Here is a 23,061-nt window from a genome sequence, read left to right as displayed (position 1 = left end):
TGTCAGATTCTGAGTCTGTAACAGAAAAAGTGTCATACAGTCCTTCCAGAAACCCAGGAGTACTTGAATAAATTAAAAAGCTGGATAGCTACTAGACCATTCTTTAAAAGTGTTAATCTGGACTTGGAGTAGAACCACCCTGTTATAGCTGTAATTACAAGGAACTGAGAATACATCTAATACTAAACCTGCAGTGTATGATCTACCTCAAATGCTGCCCATGTCTGACAGTGAAGCGTCTGCCTCAGCTTATCCCAGGAGCTAAGAATTTAAGTGTCATTACTGTAGACAGACTAGATTATATAGATGAAAATAGAAATGGTTCACTGTTCCAACCACACATAAGACTTAAGAGGAGTTCAACCTCTGATGTGCAACCCCTAGGTCAGCCCTTGGTTATGAACTGCAATTATATGTGAACTGACTATCAAGTTAAAAGGAGGAGAAATAGTATGTGATTCATTTGCTACAAAGTGTCAAATGGCTATGACATGAAAGAAAATGAAACAAAAATCAACAAGGAGAAAACTCACAGATAATCACTATATTCAAGTAAATTTTCAGCTATTTCAGTTATTGTGTCCCTTGAAAGGTACTTCATTTATCGTACCTGCTGACATAAAGGAAAAATATTGTTAAAGGATATTATAACTGAAAGTAACTTCAAGACCTGGGCTGTGAAAGAAAAACACTGGAAAAAAAAGTAAACCAGTGGACAGCATGGACAGAATTACCTCAATGTTATGTGTCTTGAAAAAAACCAATCTTTTCCACCCATCCTCCACTTATTAAAAAAGTTAAAAGTCCCTTTGGTACCAGCTTTGATCTTTTATCCTAAACATCTTGAAATACTGGAAGCTCCAAAGAAACTCAAAACACACTGATATTAAATCTTCAGGCAAACTGTCCTTTTGTTACTGCTAATCATACAGCAAATATGACAGCTCTGTTTCTGCAACTGCATTACTCAGAATTAAAAAATGAGTACAGAAAGTTCTAGCAGGTTTTACATTTTGTTTTGTAGGGGCTTTTGTTGTTGTTAGCTCTTTTTTAAAAACTTCTTGTTTCATGACATAGATGCCAAACTTAAGGACAAACTTATGTTTCTATTCAAGGTTTGTCTCTAGGCTAGGCTTCTAACTGAAACAAGCCAAAGAACAAGTTACAAACACTGCATTTTTCAAATGAATTCCTTATGAAGGAAAAAGCCAGCAGCAAGGAAGGTGTGTAAGGATGGAACGAAGACATAAATAAGAAAAGCAGAGTAAGTCCTGAAAAGTGATGTGTTTTATGTTTCGTCAGCCTTTATTACACAGTATTCATTGACTTAGTGCAGAATTTTCTAAAGGGTGGCATAGAATTTTTTGGAGCACTGCTGTCTGATTTGACAGTAACTTTCTCTCTCCAGTAAAAAAGAAAAAAGTCAAAAACTAAAGACAACTCTGAAGGTCACTCCAGCTGCAGGAACGGGTTGAAAAACTGAAGAAAGGACACTGAAAACAGAAGCTCTGAAAATATAATTCCTTTTTTGGCGCCTGCTCCAGACAGGAACATACATGAAAGCACGAACTGACAAACAGAAGAAAAATTCCTTACTTAACATTGCCCAGGGCTAAAGGCAGCTGTCCGAAAATCAGTTCACTCCACGTTTAGAAAACACATACCTTGCATCCTTTCCAAGGCAATTCAAGTATTTGAAAAATGACTGAGTCCTCTTCAGGTTTTTTTCACTTAGCAGCATTTTAAAATTTTTTTGCTATACAGTTTATCCACTGTTTCCATTATTACTAGAAATGAATTTAAATCATGAAGCACGGTATTATTTACCCTCAGCCTTCTTGTAGGCTAAAATCCAGGAGATGGGAATAAAAACATCTTGTTTTCTTCAAAGTACAGAAGTATAAGATGCTAACTCCAAGGCAAAAGAAGAAAGCCAAATGTAAGGAAGAATATATTTTCATATTATGAAGTTATTCTAGACAGAAAAAATCCACAAGAAAAGCTGGTGAAATTCTGAATAGGGATGAGTACGTGATCGTGAAGTTTCTTGACATATGACACTTGCATTGTTCTGTAGTGACAGGTGTTTTATAAATAAACTCAAAATGCACACTGATATATTGAGTTAATGCTCTGACTTTTGCATATGCATTTATTCACAGACCTACAGTGCTTAAAACAACACTTAAAACATGTTTTTCTTCTTCTGTCAAGTGATATCCACAGGCAGTCTTCAAAACCGACTAATCTTGGCATGAAGAGGACTTTTTTAGTATCCATTTTTCTCCCTCTGGTTGACATCATCTGAACTCCCATTCTAAATGCCCAGTTCATCTGAGAGTCCTGGTATCCAGTTAAAGCAGCTATAAAGAGGACACTGATGAAGCATGAGTTTAGGTATTTCCTTCTTCTGAAATGCTTTTTCAAAAACGTTGGCTGTTAGTGTAATTCAATTGTGGCTCAAAACCAAGAGACAAGTGCATTATCTGGCCAAACAGGATTGGTGTACAGAAACATGAAGTTAACTTTCAGATTCGCTTTATTTAGAAGGAAATGTTTATTATTTCAATCTAATTTAAGAAGTTTACTAAAGGAAGGAAAAAATTTAAGGCAAGCTTTTAAAAAATATTCAAGATATTTCCACTATGGTTAAGCCATAGAAAGTAAAAAAGAAAGAAACCAACTCAAAATCTAGAATTGATTAAAAATGATTTTGTGCAAGGAAGATTTACTTCAGCGTGACTTACAAAATTTACTCTTTGAAAGATCTGTGGAAAGAAAACAAAGACTTGTGCTTCTCATATAGAATTATAAATGCTATTGAATTTACTTTAAAAAAAATTGCTTCTAAGTTGCTTGTTAATTTTTCATATTCATTGGCAGAAAAAAGGCAAGTAGATTTCTACGTCTTTTTAACATAGAAATACACTATCTTCAACTTATAATGTCACATACCTTGAAAAACAAGACAAACATTTGCTACAAAAAGTCAGCAATAATCTTTTTGAAAATCATATATGAAAAAAAAATCTCCTAAATGCTTAATTTGAAATAGTGATTACAGCACCTACAGCTTACTGTGTTTTTGTTAATGCCATGCGACAATCTAAGAAAATAAACCACAGTTTTCGTATATCAATGTAAAATCTGTTAAAAATTACTGATCTCAACTTATCTATTGTTAGTTTACAAATAAAAATGTAGATAATTGTAAATTAGGGTAAGCAAAGCATGCAAATCTATAGATTCTATATCTGAATTCCTAGATTAGCATTAAAACCAATCACCGCAACAAATACCTCAACAGTATGCCTTGTGTGCAGAAAGGAAGCGATACTGAACATTCAATGCCACAACTGTAAGGTTTTCGGAGAAGCACCTGTGGCAGTTTCAGCAGTTTCTATATGGAATGCTCCCCCTTTCTAGGATTACTTGAAAAAATCAAGTCAATTCGAATTACGTAGCTGTAAAACATTGACATGTGTAGTTTTTACAGTTTCAGAATCTTCTGTTTGATTTAAACGGGCAATGGTGCATAAACAGGAAACTTATATCATAAGGGATCACATATTTGCAGGCAACATTAAGATTAAAAGTACATTAACATACATAAAGTGCAGTAGCACATTATTCAATATGTAAGCCATTGTCATGTGACCACCTTAACAACAAGATACTAAGCCTTTTATGCCTTTAAAAGCATTATAACTTTCATCCTGAAACCAATTTTTCAGTTCTTCACTGAAATTTATATAGAATGGATTAAAGTTACTGGTCAACTCATGGCTTCAATTACTTTAAATTTAGTAGGCTGTATCTCAAAAGAATTAGTAGCTATTCCTATACAAAAATTAGCAGATACAAGGATTAAAACAAAACAAAAGAAGAAAGAGAAAAAAAAAGATCAGAACACTAAAATGCCCACAGTGAGAAAAATTGTTTCCTATATAAACAGTAGTATACTAGTCTAAAATTTCTAAAGCAAAATTATTTTAAAATACTAAACTTTAAGTGTTTTAACCCTTTGGTGTCCAAATACGGAAGTTATAAAATTGTTTCAAACTTTTTTTTTCCAGATACCAAGAGAAAAATAATCTTAACTAAACAAATGTGTGTTACTGCTGGGGACAGCTATACAAATTCATGCTAGAATTACATACTGGGCATCTACAAAAGCACAAGTTGGTGCCAAGTTTTTATTTCACAACAAAGCATTTGGCAGCTGAAATTATTTTACACTTTTAAAACCAGTGGTAGAGTTCCTGTGAACATCGTCCAAAATCATAACATGAGAAACATACTGGACAGAAGGACTCTGCTTTGTGAAGCCACTTTTTCCACATAAAAATCAAGGTTCACTATGAATTATGCAGCTGTAATTAGCTCCTAGATACTTCAACTCCTGACTGAGCAAACATTGGCAGAAGAAAGAACTCATTAACCATGATAGGCGATGTTGCAATTACCACAAACATCACCATCAGGATTTTTTGTTGTACCTGTATTCCTGTTTATATGCTTTACTAAAGACTTCAAACAGTGCACTTCATTTTCAGCATCTTTTGTAAAAAATATTTGCATTTCCAAGTAAACTTTTCCCTGAACAAGATAGGCCTGACTTGGCATGGTACGAGCAACAATATTTTTAAATTCGTATTTCATTATTTAAGAAGTGATTCCTAAAAACCCTTCACAAAGGGAAGGTATGGAAGACCATGGTGACTCTTGGAACAGTCTGATTGCAATACAGCATAACAGGAAAGACCTTTCCTATTAAAATGAAAATATTTCCTAGATCACTAGCAAAATGAAATTCCGAATAAGTGTCTTTACAGTACTGCAGCCACTTTAAATACATAGAGAATGTAAGAGTTACTTCGCCAGCCTTATGGCAATGAGAACTATCACTGCTGTTGCTTTCACGTTTCTAGAAACAGAGCAAGAATTGCAAATAAAGTTGCTAACACTGAAGAAAGTGTAATGGATAACTACTGAGGACAGGTTCAGTGCAAACTCTGACTTGAAAAGACAAAACAGCTTGCAACACAAGAGTTCTACCAAGAGGATTCTAGTAGCAAATAATATGACATTATTTCTCCTCAACATAGCAACTGAAACCCAAAGATAGCTTAGAATTAGAGAAATGAAGGAAGCAAGTTTCTCTCCAATGTGCCAAACTTGGAAGAAAGTTCAAGCTATTCAGTACAAAAAGCATGGACAGTGGAAGTTTGGAAAGAAAACTTAAGTAAAGAGGCAAATTAATTTTAAGGCATTTTTGTGCCAAAAGCAGGGAAAAAAAAAAATCAAGAAAAGGACTGTAAGTATAAGATGGTTTCATTATTTTCCCATAATGGGCACAGAGAGGGACACTATCAAACTACACTTTTTTTTTTGGTGTCAAAAATAACTTGATGCGTTTACTCAAGCAAACAAAATCTTTTGGATTAAGGAACTGCTGAAGTGCATAAAACCAGTTTAAATGCACTTCACAAAAAAGTTTTTCCAACTCAGATAAATTTTCTTATAAAGGGAGAAAAATCTATCTCATACAAGCATAATCAAGCAAAACAGAATGAAGCTGAAGAGTGATATTTTCTCTAAGTTATAATTATCAAAGCTCTTCCATGGTTTGTTAAGCCTCCATGCAATGATATACATCTTGTAACCAGTAGTTCCTGACACATATTAGAAAACTCTTCTGACCAACCTGAACATGTTCTGGGCTATGCCACAACTACCTCCTGGTTTTTTTTGTCCAGATGCTACTAGGTACTACTTGACCTATGAACAACTATACTGAAAAGACACCAACTAGATCAGCAAACAAAACCGAATCAACACAGCAGGCTAGAGCACACATTGCAATAAACAATCCTCTCATCACATATCTAGTCAAAAACTACTGCCTGATCAAGCACAGAACCCCTACAGATCACCACCACTGACATCTGGACTAACCGTCGGAATGAATCAGACTATTATATTTGGGATATAATTGTTTCTTTCACTGTATTTAACTCTGGCCAAGCTCCACTTTGTAACATTTTGGTTTCTCCACCTGACTTAACTGTACCCAAGCTTCTGTTGCTGGAATAGCAACAGAATAGCTTATTTTGCAGGAGAAAAAAAAAAAAAAAAAAGAGAGAACAAAAAAATCTCTATCTGAAGGGAAAATGCACACATTAATGTGAACATTAGCACAATATCTTAAGTGAAGACAGATCAATCCCAACAAAAACCCCCAAACATTCCTGTCAGAAATCTGAGCTATCTGCATATAAAAGTCTTGGCAACACTTTCGTATTCTTTACCCAGCTCTCTTAGACTGAAGAAAAGCCAAGAAACCAGTGCTATAAGGCTTCTCACTAATGAATAAGCTACCCTATCAACCTCACATGTATCTTGTGAACTTCCTCTTTATGCTCCAGAAAGGTCGTAAGTATCACTGCTTTAATGATGGATTTTACTTTACTCATAAAAAGCAGAACCTCTCATATTCTGCTCTATTTTCAAACTGATGTCAGTAATCACAGTTGTTATTCCACCTCCAATAATCTGCATTCAAACTGAACAGGAATTCAGTGGTACGAGTTTGCCTCAGCTTCCTGCAATTATTTGGAATGACTGTATCCATGAAAACAACCCTTTTCTACACTGGTTTACTCTAAGACTGAGCCTCTCTCATTTTTTATCAGGTACCCACGCATATACATTCTGCTTTGGTATTTCCAGATCTTTTCTTCAGACTAAGTCCAAACTACTGCCTTACTTCATAACCACAAGCTCCTACAAACCACCTCAAGCACTTCTACAACCATAGCAACCAAACAGGAAACCAAACATGGAAGAAATTACCAAGCTTTACTTGCAGGTTTTTTCTGAAGGAGATTTAGTATTTTACCACTGAAATGTACATGCCACTTTGAATTTGCCGTTCCATAAGAATTTATATTAAATGAGAAAGGCAGAATAAATTCCAACATGTGTATCCTCTACACTGAAAAATGGTCAATGCAAGAGTACTACAGTGATGGCCCTTAAAATGCTTGTTACATACAATTAAACAAGAACTGCCACATTTTTTCCCTTAACTATACAGCAATGGCTAATAATGCAGCAATAGCAATTAATCCAGCAGTTTAACTGCTATCTGGAGGCAATCAGGTTTACAAAAAAGAATGCATATGAAGTGTTCTGAGTTTGGAAACAGATTATACAAACATTAATATACTAATTAACAGATAAGAACCTCTCTGTTGAAAAAGCACCTAAATCCAAATGATCAGTAAGAACCTGAAGCATTATTCTCAAGATGAGGTTAATTTAATGACTGTAGGAAAGAAGTGGTTCTTCTACACTGAATCCATGCCATTATACAGCTTCTGAAGTAAAAAGATGAACAGTCGCGGCACTTCACAAGTAGGTAAACACCTGAAATGGACTGCAGTTCAGTATTACAAGTTTGGTAGTTAAGTTTGCTAGGCAAGAAAAATAAGCACACATTACAAACCCTCAGCTCCTAAGACTTTAAGAAACCAGGAAGATATCCAGAAACTAAGGCAGGAGATTTCTGAACCCTGAGATCCTTCAAGAGAACAGGCCATGTAAGCTTCCCCTCCAGTCTGAAAAGGAACCGAGGGTTTGCATCACAAAGGAATGGCCAGTTTCTGTGCTGGCCAATTTCTGTGTTGTCATCAAAATGACACATCACTCCTCTTCTGTCTCTTCACTGGAGGTGACTGATTTTCAGAAAGTCAAGAAATCTCAAAAGTACGAGAAGAGTAAAAGCTGAGCTAGCAGAAGAATGGTCACTTGAAATAGAAATATATTACAAGAATTTCACAAAGGGCTAATGTAGCAGCACTAAAAAAACCCACAGTGTACAGACTTCTGTTACGAAGGATGGAGAGCAGTTGTGAAGAAAAAAGAAATTCATGTTGCCTTTTTAAACAACACAAGGCAGTTTGTAACAGATGAATTTGAAAAGAAATAAAATTAAGTCCCTGTCAAAGAATGAGAATAAAAGTCTTGCTGAAAAACTTAATATCAGCGATAGGACACTTCTGGCATTGAATTTACACACTCAGATGAATGCCAGACAGCTTTAATGAGAAAGTGGCTGAAGTGTCTGCCTGAACGAAATCAACATCACAGCATGAATCTGTCATCTGGTAGAAACAGATGTACTGGTATATTTATCCCAGCATGTCAGTTCTTCTACTCAAACCTCAATACCAGAGTATATTAAACTAGAAAGGAAATTATATCTTTAGGGTCTCATAACATTCTGCCATGGTATACAACCCAATTTTATCTAAAACCTGAAGATTTCTGGCAGGCAAATAAAAAGTTTTTCTACACTACTATTCAAATATCATGATCAATAAAACTCTTAAGCAAACAAGAATTTAAGCTCAATTGGATGGGTGCAGACCAAGCCACACACACCCCATTCCACAAGTTACACCTCTCTCTATCCCAGGATAATATAGTGTTTGAAACTTCCCTCTTAGCTCTAAATCAAGACATTAAGGAATACACAACTGCTTAAATTACAGTTGCAGAAGAATTTTTATTCAGAAATAAGTGGACACAATGCACAAGTGCACCACATGCAAATGGACATGAAACAAAGAGGTTCAAGCCAGGATAATCAACGCTTGCATTTGCTTCTTTTTTTTTTTTTTTTTTTATTCAACAGTGTCCTGTGTTTACAGATGAATTTTGTGTTTTTACATATGCTGTGATACAATCTATGTAACTACAATAATACACAGCATTTACGTAACAGTGCAAAAAAGCAAAACAAAACATGGCACCAAGAAGGCTTTTCCTCCACAAAGAGCTGTGAACACTTGTCTGTCACCAAGATAAATAATACACAATTAACCATACAGAAATTGCATAAATATGCCTTTTAGTGAAAATCCAGCAGTTATTATGGATACTTTAAAAGGTACTATCCACATTAAAAAGTCAGTTACACAGCAAACCTTTTCACTCATATGAGGACATTGTGACCACCTGCTTCCCCCTCTTCAAGGGTCCATGAATACCATAGTTAGTGGAGCAACCATTTTTATGGCTGTAGGACATACTGTGCACAGAATATGCTTCAGCTAAAATGAGAAGGTAAATACCACAAAAAAAATCAAAATATTTTCACTAGGGTACAATTATTATTTTTTAATATTAAAAATTTACACAGGAATAGAGACCCAAATTCTCTCTCATCAATTAGGAAAACAATGCAACAGCTTAATGAGATTTACAGACTGAAACATACTGTTTTTCTCTGTAAAAGCAAAACACTAACAAGCCTGAAATATAGTAAACTCGAAAAATTCAAGTGAGGCTACTTTATTAAAACTAAAATTCTTACTTTGATCCTTAACTTGACTATTATCAATATTCTTTGGCTTTCAATATAACCAAAGAAGGGAATAAAGTAGAAACGTGGTAAACACTAATAACAAGATTACACTAGCCCAAGTTACTTCATTTTAACAGCAGTATCTCAATAACCACTCATTAACAAAAATACATTTCTTGCAATATTACATTACTGGTTACTAGTGCTTGTGTAATAATGAAATCTTAGCATCCCTGTTCTACTTGCTATAAAAAACTAGGGGTGATACCTTTCTGGACTTATAAATATCATGTATAAGTAGTATATTTGACTACTTGAAGTCACAAAGGGTATTCCATTCATCTTTATGAAACTAGACTTGAATACCATGAACTATACGAAGAAATAAAGAAAAAAACAGATTAGAAGATCTAATCCCAGTAAAAATAAAAAGCACTTACTCATCCTCAGTACATATCAGCACTTCAGTTCTAGTTAGTGCTTAGTTCTGTATTTCATAAAATTCTTGCCTTGGTCTTATACAGTCAATTGTCATATCAGTTAATATATACAAATTAGAACTCAAATATATGGCTAAACCCCCTCTCCTTTTCTTCTAACTGAAGCCATAAAATAAAGGAATCAAAACTTTCAGAGCATCTCCATTTTCAAGTTTTTACAAAAACCAGGGAATCGCCATAACCATTAATAGGGGCCAGCTTTCAAAACCAGATGACCCAAAATTAACCAGTGTCAAAAGCATATATGGATTTGGCCTAATTTAACATACTGAACCTGGAAACTGGACTCAAAGGAAAAAATCCTCACCCCTATCAGTCAATAGCTAACTCCCTCAGGTAACAAGGTCAAGTCTTTATCCTCTAAATGATTAAACATGGGTTGCTCCACAAGCCTATTGCATTTGCATCCCTGACTTTACCATTCCCATGATAGGACCTGATGTTTAATTACCTATAAAACTTGTGACAAGTCTACTAAAACATAGATGGAATTCAAAGTTAGAAAACTGAGAATTCAAAGTATTTCCCATTCACTAAACTGCTACAAATCTACACTGCTACTCCTGCAAATAGCTTTGGTCAAAGACAGATATCACCCATTTCACATTGTTTATGCAGTTCCACAACTTCTCTTTTGGTTGGCTGCTTTGCAAAAACCACAAGATTACATACTAATTGATGATGATAATTAAGGTTTGCTCAATTCCACAGTAAATTTAATTCCAAGTTTATCTTTAAAATATCCAAAAGTGAGTGAAAAAATGGGAAGTTATACATTTATGACTGGTTTAATGGGCTTGTCAATAACTGAGACAGCTTATTTTGTTTTTCTATGAAGCAATCTCTTCATACAAAGCAAGTTGTTCACCACTGTTAACTTAAAAGGTAATATATTTCCCAAATACTCTATGATACCACTAAATAAGTTAAATTCTATGTTAAATTTATCAAGGCAGCATTACAAAAACAGTAAGATGGAAACCAAAGGGTAAAACAAGAAATTAACTACATGATCTTATTTCACTTACAATTTCAAAGTTTCATATTGCAGGTTAAAATACAGTAACTAGTTACCATTTAAGATAATAAAGCTAGTTCTAATTAAAACAAATTGCTAAAGTATTGATATTATTTATAAGCCATAGAGCTTATACTCAACATTTCTAGGTGAAAACTGCATCCATTTTGTCCATGCTGTAAGTTGCAAAAGTTTGTGAGCTTTTCTGAATGTTTTTGCAGTACATAAACCTTTAAAGAAAAAAGTTAACAAGGCAAATACACAATACACTAACAAACAGTATTAAACTAATGCTGAAGAGTGTGTGAATTGCTGTTTTGCACTTGATGTTGCTTTTGCATTGTTTTCTATATTTATTCACCAGTGCAAGGTGTAGATTTCTTGTAAAAAATAACTACATACTGAATAAAGTGTACAGTTTGGGGTCATCTGACAGAAGCATGATAAATATTTTAACATATCAGATATAAGTGCAATACTTATGTAGCACAATGGTATCATTTAAGGAAAATAAACTTTACTACTAGACATGCTAAGCATCTTAGGTTTCATTACAGTTGAACATGTCTAGCTGTCATTATTATTTTGATCATGTGTCTGCTGTTTTGACTTTTCTTTCTGAAATTAGTACCTATGTTTACCAATCTAAGTTAGTCAGCTACACACACAACAATCAACAACAAAAAAAAATACCTCACTTACTCTATTTGCGCACCATGAGCCACAAGGGCACTTATGGAATCCATACTACCAGACCGTGCTGCTTTATGAATAGGAGTTTCACCAACATAATCCTGCAAAGACAAACTACATTTTGTCAAGCATAATCTTTTTAAAAATTAAAATCTTGTAATTACATTACTGACTTTAATTAAGAAAGCAGATATATAAAAGCAGCATTTATTACTAGCTAGCAAAGACATCAGGTACTTTATCATTACTTTAAAGTCTGTGGTTGGCTGTCAGGTACACTAGGCATTTAGCAAGAAATAATGCTAAAGGCATTTAACTCACATGGTAAGCCTTATCCAATAACTAGGCAATCAGCAGACTCATATTCAGCAAAACTGGTTAACCCTCCCAACATATACCACCATAACACATTACTTATTCTAACACCTTCATTTCCTGGCACTTTTGTTCCCCAATACATTGGGCTGAGCAAGTCCTCTTGAACCTGAGAGCAGCAAGGCTGAATCTGTGGGACTATGCTGGTTTCAGATCTTGCTGACACATTGACTCAGTCCTTGAGTGTTGCACCATCAGTACTCGGCAGGAGAGGAGCACATACACAGAGCTCTGCTGTAACAGAGGTGTGCCCCGTGTTTATAGGACAGGCCAGATCTCTCCCAACTCAAACACATTGATTCACATCCTATATACTTGTCTTTTTAAATTTTCTTTGTCCATTCATATTCCATTATTAATCAGCACATCAAATAATTTAATTTTTTTGCATAATGTGCAAACATACACGGGGTAGTATATTGCTTTTCAGGCAACTCCTCCCCACTAGCTGTCTTAGGTAACAGAGAGAATCTACATCTATTTTACAAATCCAAGCAAGCAGCAGGTAAATTCATGCATCATGATCTACAGGCTGTAGAGGAAATTCAGTACTTGCAATTAACCATCAGTATTAAGAATCACAAAGAATCTGTAATGAAACATTGCCTTGGAGTACAAGTAAATGTTGTTACTAGTTTGTTAATGTGATTCAGTCCTCAACACTTCCAGTGTAGCAAGGGTTTTTTTTTTGTTTGTTTCATTTTCTTCCCCCTTCTCTTTCTCTCCAAACTTTTGATGGACTTCACTAGTCTGTTCCAGATATTAAACATGTTCTAACTGTATGTGCCTCAGTTTAGTTTCCCTGTTCCTTTTATTAAAATATCAACACTAGCTACTAAATTTAACACAGCACCTTTACTGATTCACCAGTGTTTACACGCAACCTATCTCCGCACTTCATCTCTACTTGAAATGTGAATATATTCAAAATGTTATCATACTACCTAGAAGCTACTAAGTGTCCTAAATTGTCTGCCAAGCTGTTGAGAAATTTAATCCTATCTTTTAGACCATGTAAGTATAACTTGAAAGTGAATTTTGGATTATGAGGTATGTATTCTCAATTTTCTACTTGACAATTTTATTTCATGGTAAAATATCTTTACAAGAAGTTACAAATTCACTGAGGGTAAACCAGCTTACCAGTGCTTAAGACATATATTCAACCAAACACTGAACTACCTAGCCACCCAGGAGGGAACAATAATGGCACCAAAGTTTACTTTCTTATAAACTAAGGAAAATTGTTGAAGCTGACAAAGTTTGGAGACAGAAAAGAGCAGCAAATGCCTTAGAGATTAGAAAAGGGCTTTACAGCCTTTCTTCCAAAGTGGATGCCCTCAGCTGATGAATAGAAGACTGCTTTCCAACGAAGTTTATGCAATTTTTTCTATTTATAACTCTCCCTGAAGTAACAGGAAGAGAGAGAAGTTTAAGAGGATACAATTTTGTTAACTATCATACATGGAAATTCATTTGACACTAATTTATCCAGAAAAAAATTCTTCTTTGTGTAATAAATTTTTTAATCATAGAAGCTGTTTTCAATTCATCATTCTGTTACAGTTTCCTCCCCTCCCCCCTTTTGTTAAAGTGGTGAAAGTATAGAAAGTAAGTGATTTGCCTCTTTTGGTCAGCATTAGTATCTACAAGGTCAACCCTAAGTTAAAAGATAATAACTCAATATGAAGCTCAGTTTAGGGTTAGTTGGCCATGCATATGACAAAGATAACAAAATCTCCCTAGCCCATAAACCTGGCACACTGCCCACAGTAGGACCTAGAGAACTAAATTATGATGTCTTGCTGTGGGGAAACACAAAAAGGATGAGAGAAGACCTTTGCAAAAGGACTCCTTACCACTGCATTAGAAGAATGAGCTAAGCTTATAGCAGCTACCACTTCCATCACCAAACAGAAGAGGTTAGTATTTCAGAAGAGAATATATATCTTGAGAAGGGCTCCTTTTAATCACTGGCCCAGGAAAGCATGTGACTAAAGCTAAGGAATTCAGAAAATACTTAGAAAATGCCAGAATACATAGATTTAGATTTTTATGGCATTCCTTTTAATTACAGCACTTAAATTTCAGTCACCATTACTATCACGTTGCTTTGAAATTCTCTTAAGGGGCCAAATATATTTGCACTGAAACAGTTTCCTAGCTCCCCTCAGAAATTCTCTCTGGATTATGAGCTAGACTGAAAGGAAAAAAAAAAAATCCCACTGAAAGATGGCTTTTAAATTTACTTATTTTTCAATGCATCCAAAACCATGCACACAGAAAAAACAAAAAGTACTCTGAATCTCAGAACAATTCTGTTTTGATTCAACAGCTGGAATGAATGTGACCAACAGAAAAACAAAGTAACATTTTTTTTCAAGAAGCTTCTGAGAGCTGTTCAGGGTCTAGCCCGCCAACACATTTTCATGTGTAAGACACCTCTTCCCTAACCCTTTTTAGCTATGTGGAGCAAAGGAAGTTATTTTATTTTGAGAGGCTCTACAAATTCCTGATTATCCTTGATAACACCTCATAATCCTTTAAATTGTTCACACTTCCCATCTGTGCTTGTGCCTTTTGTAGTAATATGCCAGGAAAGGAAGCATCAATAACTTGTACTGGCCTTTCACAACTAGAGCAGAACTTGTCCCTCTGTTGCAACACTGCACCAACAGCCCAAACTTGTCTCACAATCTAGAGGACGCATTATAAATAAATTAGTAGGAACTCAAATTAAGTATCATTAATTTAGCATTCAAGATAATACATTTGATTGCTTCTGTGGCTACTAAATATTTTGTGCTCAGTGCTCTTGAAGAAATGGCAAAAAATTCATGAAGCATCACAGACACATTTAGTTTTTGCAACTCACTGCTGAATGCCTTCCTCCTACCCCTTGGAAAGAATCGCTACCCCTTTCACACAGACAAGGGCAGTCCTCTCTAGCTTGCGGTCATGACTAGATTACCTTTGACTCTTATTCCATTTTACTGAATAAACATCTAGCTTCCTTTCTTATTCTCTTTTTATTTATGTGGCTGAAGAGTCTTTTGCTTTTTGGCTTTAATCAGTAAATCTATCTCAGCTTGATTAATCAGTTTGCAGTTCCTCACTATGCTGCTTAACCTCAAAAGACATTTCCTCTATTGATTAAAGACTCTGCTCAAACTCCCTTCCAAGGCCTCTTTCATGCATGGCTATTTTTTCAATTCAGTCTAAAGCAATTTTTTACTCTGTCTGTCTTTTTGGGACCCCAAGTTCTGTTGGCTTGAGGATAGTCCAGTTGAATTCAGAGTACATTTCCTATTTCATTCTCCAACTTCCAAGTCCCTGGATATGATTCAATTGATTTCACTCACTGGTACCTTTACATTCCTTCCATTTATCAAAAAAACAAAACAAAACAAAACCAACCCAAAAAAAACCCCAAAAGACAAAACAACACAGCCAAAACAACAACAACAACAAAACATCCCAAAACCAAAAAAAAACCCCAAACACCCAACCAAAACCAACTTACTTACAGGTATTTATTTTTAAGATAAAAAGCTCCCACACACACTTACACTGAAAGCTTTGAACTGTGTGTACTGTTTTGGCTGGGACAGAGTTAATTTTCTTCATAGCACCTGGTAAGATGTTTTGGATTTGTGACCAGCAAAGTGTTTTTAAATACACCAATGTTCTAGCTAGGAGTGTGCTGGGATGTGGCACAGCCGGAACCACTGACCCAAATGGACCAGAGGATTATCCCATACATCATGCTCAGCAAGTAAAACTGGGGCAGGGGGAGAAGTTTGCCAGGATGTTTCCTTTTTCACCTGTTAAACTGCCTTTATTTCAACCCATGAGCTCTCACACTTCCCTTCTGATTCTCACCCTCACCTCACTCGGTGGGGGGAACAAGGAAGTAGCTGTGTGCGGTACTTATGTGTCTACTGGGGTTAAACCTCAGCACTATGCAAACACTTCCGAAATACTTCTAGTATTGACACCTGACTAAGACACAGAAGCCCTATTTTACTTGATAAGAAATATAAACGAACTCCATTCCTTAACTCAACTGACTGAATTTCAAGCTCTATTACATGATCACATTTCCAAACACTACTCATTTCTCACATTTCTTAGAACCAGTACCCTAACCCTTTCAGAAGCTAGGAAGTAGAAACTAAAGAACATTGAGTACTTTTCCTCCTTTGCTAAAAAGGCTTCTGAGTGCACATGAGAACTGATGGAATCTTTTGATCTGGATTTAGTCCTAATTGTTGATTAAAATAAAAACTGTAATATACTAAAAGTATGTTTTCTTCCTCCCCACCAAGGTTATCAGCCTGTTCACAGTTCTTGCTACTATGGGCAGTCTAACCATCCTAAAACTATCTGCCACCACTGCCAGGTGATGGTAACTGACTGCATGAATAATAAGTTGCATCCCCTGCAAGGGTGCAGTATTTCTTTTCCCTCCTCTTTATGACAGGCCACACAACAATTATTTTGGCCAATCAACAAAGGCAACATACAACAGAAATGTTTAATAGCCTGAGGCTAGAGGGGAAATATATTTAAATGAAGTTAATAGTTTTCTAAATCAGAAAGTACTTGTTATTATCTGACATTAATATGTACACCAGACCAGAATCAATCTGTGCTGTGACAAGGATAAACATCAGAAAAAAATCCTCAGGAAAAGTAGCAGAATAATTGCTTTGCACTGTTACAGTGAACTAGAGCAGGCAGGCAGCCAGCCAAATGCAGGTCCTGAGTCACATTACTAAGAACTATTAGCAGGCACTGCCCGCTGAGGTAAAAAAAAAAAAGAAAAATCAGAAACAGTACAACACTCTCTTGAATCCACTGCTGGGTAGAAACAGACAGACCATTGCTTGGCACTTCATCTTTCCTCCTGTGCATTTCTATATGGCAATCCTGGGGGGAAAGAACTGCCCACTGATGAGAGAGAGATATGATTCTAGCCAGCACATACAGTTATATAAGAGGCTGGGCATCACAGGATATACTCACAGAATTTATTTGGGGAGCAAAGTACAGTTGGGACAAGCAGTTTTCAGCATTTGTCCTTCATTGCTGTTGCCTGAGAAGTGTCCTGGGCAACTGTCACCAGCAACGAGATAAGACATTTTAAAGTTTTCCTAAACTTCAGGGCAGGCAGCATGAGCTACAATACAATACCTCAGGGCAGATATGAGAAAGCATGCATGCAAATTCTACTGAGTACCGGAGGTTTACAGTAAAACTCAGAGACTCGAGTGGATTCCTTTTCAGAAGCTATCCTTTTCTTTTTCCAGAAGTGAAGGGTTAGTCTGTAGCCAATGACCAGAAGTCAGTTTGGAAGGAAAAGTTTACTAGTTTAAATATCAAGCATTCCCAGATCTTTCTCAGCATGTGTTTTGTATCCAGTGTCCATGGAACACTTGTCCTCACACAAGCATTAGCCAGTGACTATGTCTGTTTGGAGTACAGCATCAGTCAGCGAGCTGGAAGGAATAAACAAAATACACATCAGGAAATAGTGCTCCAAAAGCTCAAAAGTGTGGGTGGAAGCCCTAGATGATCACCTAAAAGTGCTGGCAAGTTAAATAAGGAACCGAGGTCATTTAAGGAGTTCATATCAAACAAGAACAGTAGAATTTGACTGCAATTCAATAAACAGCTGAGGGAAGTGGGGAGAGCAAAGCATGCACTGTGCTTTACATAGCCATTTATGAAACATTCCAACTACCTGTGGGATAAGTTTTCTGCTTTAGTTATCACCAAGGCACACTGCCTAGCTTTCAGTGCCTGTGCATTTGAAAATTGATGTGTGACTGACCAGTTGCATCCTAAGAACTTAAGAGACTATTTTGTTTCCACTACCATTTCAATTAACCAGAGGTATCTTATTTTATCACTGAACTGAGTCTAAAATATCTCTTGTAATATGTTCAATTAGTATTTTGTGGGGACAAAAAAAAAGTTACTATTCATGTGTAACTTGAGCCCACCATGGAATACATACACAGCACCCACAGTGTCAACCCTCAGTGTACCCATCTATATTGTATCTGTGGTCTATCATTACCTGCCCTTAGAAGTCTATAGGATACTATCACCACTATCTGAAAACTTGACAATGTGGAGGACCATTTGCTCTGGCAACAAGCCATCAACATAGACTCCTGAGTCACTGGCTGCCTTAGTGACTTCTTTAAGCTGGATGAGTCTCCTGCCCATTTTTAACACTGCGTATTATACTCCTTGTGCTTTCTTTTAGTCATCTGCATGCTGCCCTCAGCCCATGGAGAGACCTCTCCACACTCTTCTCCTCTTCTTCTGGGAGCTAGCTGCTACTTTCTTCTTTGCTACAACCTCCCTCATCTACTACATGTGATTTTTTCCCCCTCATCATGTTCCAGGACATCAAGCTTGTTCTTCAACTCCATTTCAACCTCACTGGTCAGTTCTTCTCTTTATCCTCATAGCTGGAAACTTTCATTCTTCTCATTCATTCACTTTCATTCATTCTTCTCTTCTCATTTAGCAGTTATTTGTGTATCTTTATTCTGTGCATGCCATGTTTCCTCTCTAATCACCGTTTCTTTACATTCTTACCTGGTCTCCAGATGCATTTATAGTTCTTGTATTTTCTCTTCTGAAGATTCTACCACTATGCAGCAATAACTTATTGCATAAGTTACTTTTGTCAGGTATCAAGGAGAAGATGCGATCTATAGCCTCTGCATCCAGTCACCTTCATTGTTTCTACAATTCTCCTGGTGTCTCACAGCTGTTCTCAATGCACCAGACTTCTTTTCTGAAAACTCAACACAAACTTCCCCATTTCTTATTTTTGCACAGCTTAAAAAAAAAAAGAACCAAACTCTAGAAATGCAAATGTTTAAGTTCTTCAGCAGACTTAGCTTAACTCTACTGCATATAAAACACAGTCTGGCCATTTAATATTTTAAGGAAAGTATGATGCAAGGTTTAACAGGCCAGACATTTTATGGAACCTGTGCTTTATCACAGCTTTTAATAACAGCATATGCTGTAGTATTAATTACTCTCATAGAATATTAAAAATACTTTTGATTACCATTAAAAAGGACGTTATGTATGCCCAGCATACACAACAGATTCATTCAGTACTTCAAACATTTTCTTCAAAAACATGATAGATTTTAAGCATTGATTCTGTTACTGTACCAGAGTACAACAGTCCTTTGCAGGAATTTTGCTATATTAATGCACTCTCTGCTACCAAATAAATTACATACAGTAAAACTAATGAAAATTATAGTAAAAAGAAAGCAAAAAAAAATTTTTAATCACCCATTCTTAGTAAAGTACATGTTTCTGATCTGTGTTCAGAAAGTTACTAGAAAAGCTTTAGAAATAATCTAAAAGGAAAACATAAAACCAGATGCACCTTGAAATAAATCAAGGCAGCCCTTACTAGTTATATGTACGAGTAAATCATGAAGCACCACAAAGGTCTCATGGCTCTGTGGGTAACTGTAAATTTTTCAATTCTTAGCATATTTAGTAAGCATTGTGCTCCTCACCAGTCTTTTTCTTGCCCCTACAGCAGCACTACAATATCAGAGTATTTGCTAATGCTGCCAACACCAAAGCAACATTACCATTTTGTTCAAGAAGTAGCGAGATGTCAATTCCTAAAACAAATGTCCTCCAAACCCCTAGGGGCTTAAAGAACATTTATTAGTCCTATCTCTACTGCCATGTAAAATGTCTATAACTGATCATTAAGTTATCTGACTTCAGCTGATGTCAAAAAGAAAGTATCTGTATGTTAATGTAAGGATCATACATGTCATAAAAAGGGACCAAGACACTCCTTCCAAAACTATATGCATACGTGAAATAAACATGAATCCATACCTGTTTGTTTATGTTGGCCCCCACTTGAATCAACCAATTCAGGCACTGTGGATGTCCTCCAAAAGCAGCAATGTGGGCTGGTGTTTGAGCAAAACGTGTTGTACTGGCATTTACTGAAGCTCCAGCTCTTACTAACTGCATTAGGCACTCCAGCTTTAAAGACATGAGGGAAAATAAAACCAAAAATGTTACACAGATGTGCTATGACAATTAGCATGTGCTAAATAAATATATAAAACCTAAAAAAGCTAAACTTTCTAGTAAGACCACATAAATGAAAAACAAGACAGAATATGAAATCTGGGATTTCCTCCCTCCTCCTTCACTTCTCCCTCATTTAGTCATAGACTATACCTGAAAAGCACTTAATTCTCACCGCCAAAACTGAATTTCACCTTTATTTTCAGGAAAGAGGAAAACAGGACATAAATACTTCAATCCTAACTACAAGAGATATCCAATTCACTTTTGTTAAGAGGGTGGGAGGGCAGGAAAGAAAAAGAGGGGGTTGTGATCCAGCAAACATGATACTAACCAGATATTATTAGATAACATTTGCAAAAAAAAAAGTGTTCTTAGGAGATACATAGATGCACTCATACTCGCAGGAGAGTTTATAGAAAGCTAAATCAGAAGAACATAAGATTTTTCATTTCATTAATGTATTCCTGGAGTGACAGAAGATTGGTAAAGAAAAGTAATACTTAACAATATCTATAATATGCTAAATCTATAAAAGGAATAAATTAATTTCAACACTTTCTTGTTATTACAGATGAGGAACTGATCAAAACAAAACAGGTTGCATGTTTGTGGCAATAAAAGCCCTTTTTGTTGTAAAAAATTGCATTATTTTGTCAAACTATATTCCACCTTTTTTTCTAACACACTTACCAGAAGTGTCAGATAACCAGATACTATTTTTAAATGTTCATAACTTCTCATTTGTAGAAACTAGGCAAACCACAGCTATGATGACCTCAACTTTCAAAAATAGTCAAAACAACACTTCTTTCCTGTCACACAGTAACACTGTCTTCTTGTTCACAGGAAAAGGAACTCACTACACTGAAATAAACAATTTAGTCTAGGCATCCATTTGTTGTGGGTAGAAAACAAATACCACTGCACACAAACGCAACAGCGAAACAAAGACCCTCACACTGGCTCAGGCACTGGTCCATATGTAACAAATCTATGGGTCTCTCAGTGTCTCACAGTTACAGAAAACATCAGCCACACCACAGCTGTGGAATAGTCTGTCCATAAAGGGACAATTAAAAATGTAGGCTGGCAGCTTGACTCAGATAGAAGCATCAACACCAGGATTGTAACATTCTTCTCTGCTGCTGTATGTCAGCCTTTCTTTCTCCCTCTCTCAATCTGTAAATTCCTGATCTTGCTGAATTATACACGAGACAAAAGTACCAACCACTGTAATAAAGTATTTTATATTAGTTTTGCGAACACATTGTGAACTTCATTTGTTTCCTTCCCTCATATAATTCAAACAAACATATATGAACCTTGTCCTTCTGGATATGCAGAAGTAAGTTTTTTGGACTGTAATGGAGTTAAGGCTGGAGACAGTTGTACCATGAACTCACTAACTGCATGAAGTAAAGGTGAGGATACCTGGAATGTTGCATATTAATGATTCTAGCTCCATAAACATCAACATTGCCAAAGTACCTTTTCAAAAGAAAACAAACACTTTTGTTGGAAAAAAGAATTACATCAAATAACTGGTGTAAGAAAAATTTTAAGTTTAAAATTTATTTTAAACTCCAACACTAGACTACTGAACTACATTTTGTATTTGCCAATATTAGACTTTCCTTGACGTTCACGTTAGCACCTGTAATATTGCTGTCAATCCTTAGTGATTATTAATTAAATTGTAACATTGTAATTATTAACAAGTCATGTGAAAGAAACTACCTCTCCAGCTACAGCAAGAGGTTCATCTGTGGTAACTGAAAGCAAATATAAATTTCAGCCAGTTTATAGAACAATAGACTTTTAATAGAGTTAATTTGAAAACACTTCCAGACAAGGATTACAACTTCAGGAAAGAATAGTATTTCCTGCACAGGCACCAGGCTGAAAGAATTCCATAATTAGACAGGCATTACAGCCCATCAACAAAAACACAGAAACTGATTCACCAGCACTATCCTGCACTGTTTAAATCTGTTTTATAAGATGGCTACACACTATGATTATCCATACAACTTCATTTTTAAACATTGGTTTTTCTTTTTCTTTGCATACTCTGACTTTAGAGTCATAGGGCTTTAACAATGAATACAACATTTCATCCCATTAAAAGCTTGAGTATGGATCTTCTGTATCATGTCTGTCAGAAAAACCTGCTTCTTCCAACATTATGGGAGAAGGAGGTGAATTACATCCATGAACAGGAAAAGTCAACATGACAAAAAACAGTATCTCATTTGATCATTTATGCTTGAGATCAGGACACACAAGTCCACTTTCATCAAATAACCTAAATTTAATACAGTGGATATTTTCCAACCTAAAGCAGAGGTTAAATTGATTTAGTGAAGAAAGACAGGCCTCCACATAGGCCACAACACTGGCAAAAATACCAAGGAAGAGACAGGCATTTTTATCTCTACTACTTTTGTTCCAAAAGAGACAGACTATATTTACTACTATTTTGGTTCCTATAATGTAAACAATCAAATAGCAAAAAACAAAAGCCAGAGAAGAGCACAAGCAAATAGATGTGGTCAGAGAAAATAAAAATTCACATACAAGTGATTAAAAAGATAATCAAGGTTAGTCCAAAACAAAGTGAATTAAAATTAAGACCCAAATCAATTTTTTAATGCAAGCCCTGTATTTTCTACCTCTCTGGTAGCTTTTTCAGATTGTTAACATTTTTATATTCTGACCCATCTTCTCAGAAATCTATGGAATACCAGGGTAATTTAGGGCATGATATAATTAACTCCAATTAAAATACAGAAACTCTAATGGTAATTAATTTACATCTCAGGAGACAAGCACTTTTCTGCAGTCAGAGAATGTCCTGAAAATGTGAACTCCACCACAGGTACTCAACATAGTAGCAAGTGCAAATTTACTTGCTATCTCTAAAAGGAGGTCTATGCTGTCATTAAACACCCAGATGTTACAACCAAAAACACAACCCATAATATCTATCACCT

General features: G+C 35.7%; 1 protein-coding gene across 2 annotated transcripts in view; it reads right to left on the bottom strand.

Annotated features, from left to right (window-relative positions):
• The window catches only part of ANKRD10 (ankyrin repeat domain 10), a 37,458-nt gene that overhangs the window by 11,281 nt on the left and 3,116 nt on the right, over positions 1-23,061 (bottom strand). For both annotated transcript variants that reach the window (XM_082278559.1, XM_082278560.1), the window contains exons 2-3: positions 19,865-20,017; positions 11,594-11,685 (exon numbers count right to left, since the gene is read on the bottom strand). In XM_082278559.1, the coding sequence (XP_082134685.1) occupies positions 11,594-11,685; positions 19,865-20,017 (245 nt within the window). The remainder of the gene's footprint in view (positions 1-11,593; positions 11,686-19,864; positions 20,018-23,061) is intronic.

This window comes from Coloeus monedula, assembly GCF_965178545.1.
Source record: "Coloeus monedula genome assembly, chromosome: 3".
Taxonomy (NCBI): Eukaryota; Metazoa; Chordata; class Aves; order Passeriformes; family Corvidae; genus Coloeus; species Coloeus monedula.
The sequence above is the reverse complement of the archived record's forward strand: the minus strand, read 5'-3'. Positions and strand labels throughout refer to the sequence as shown.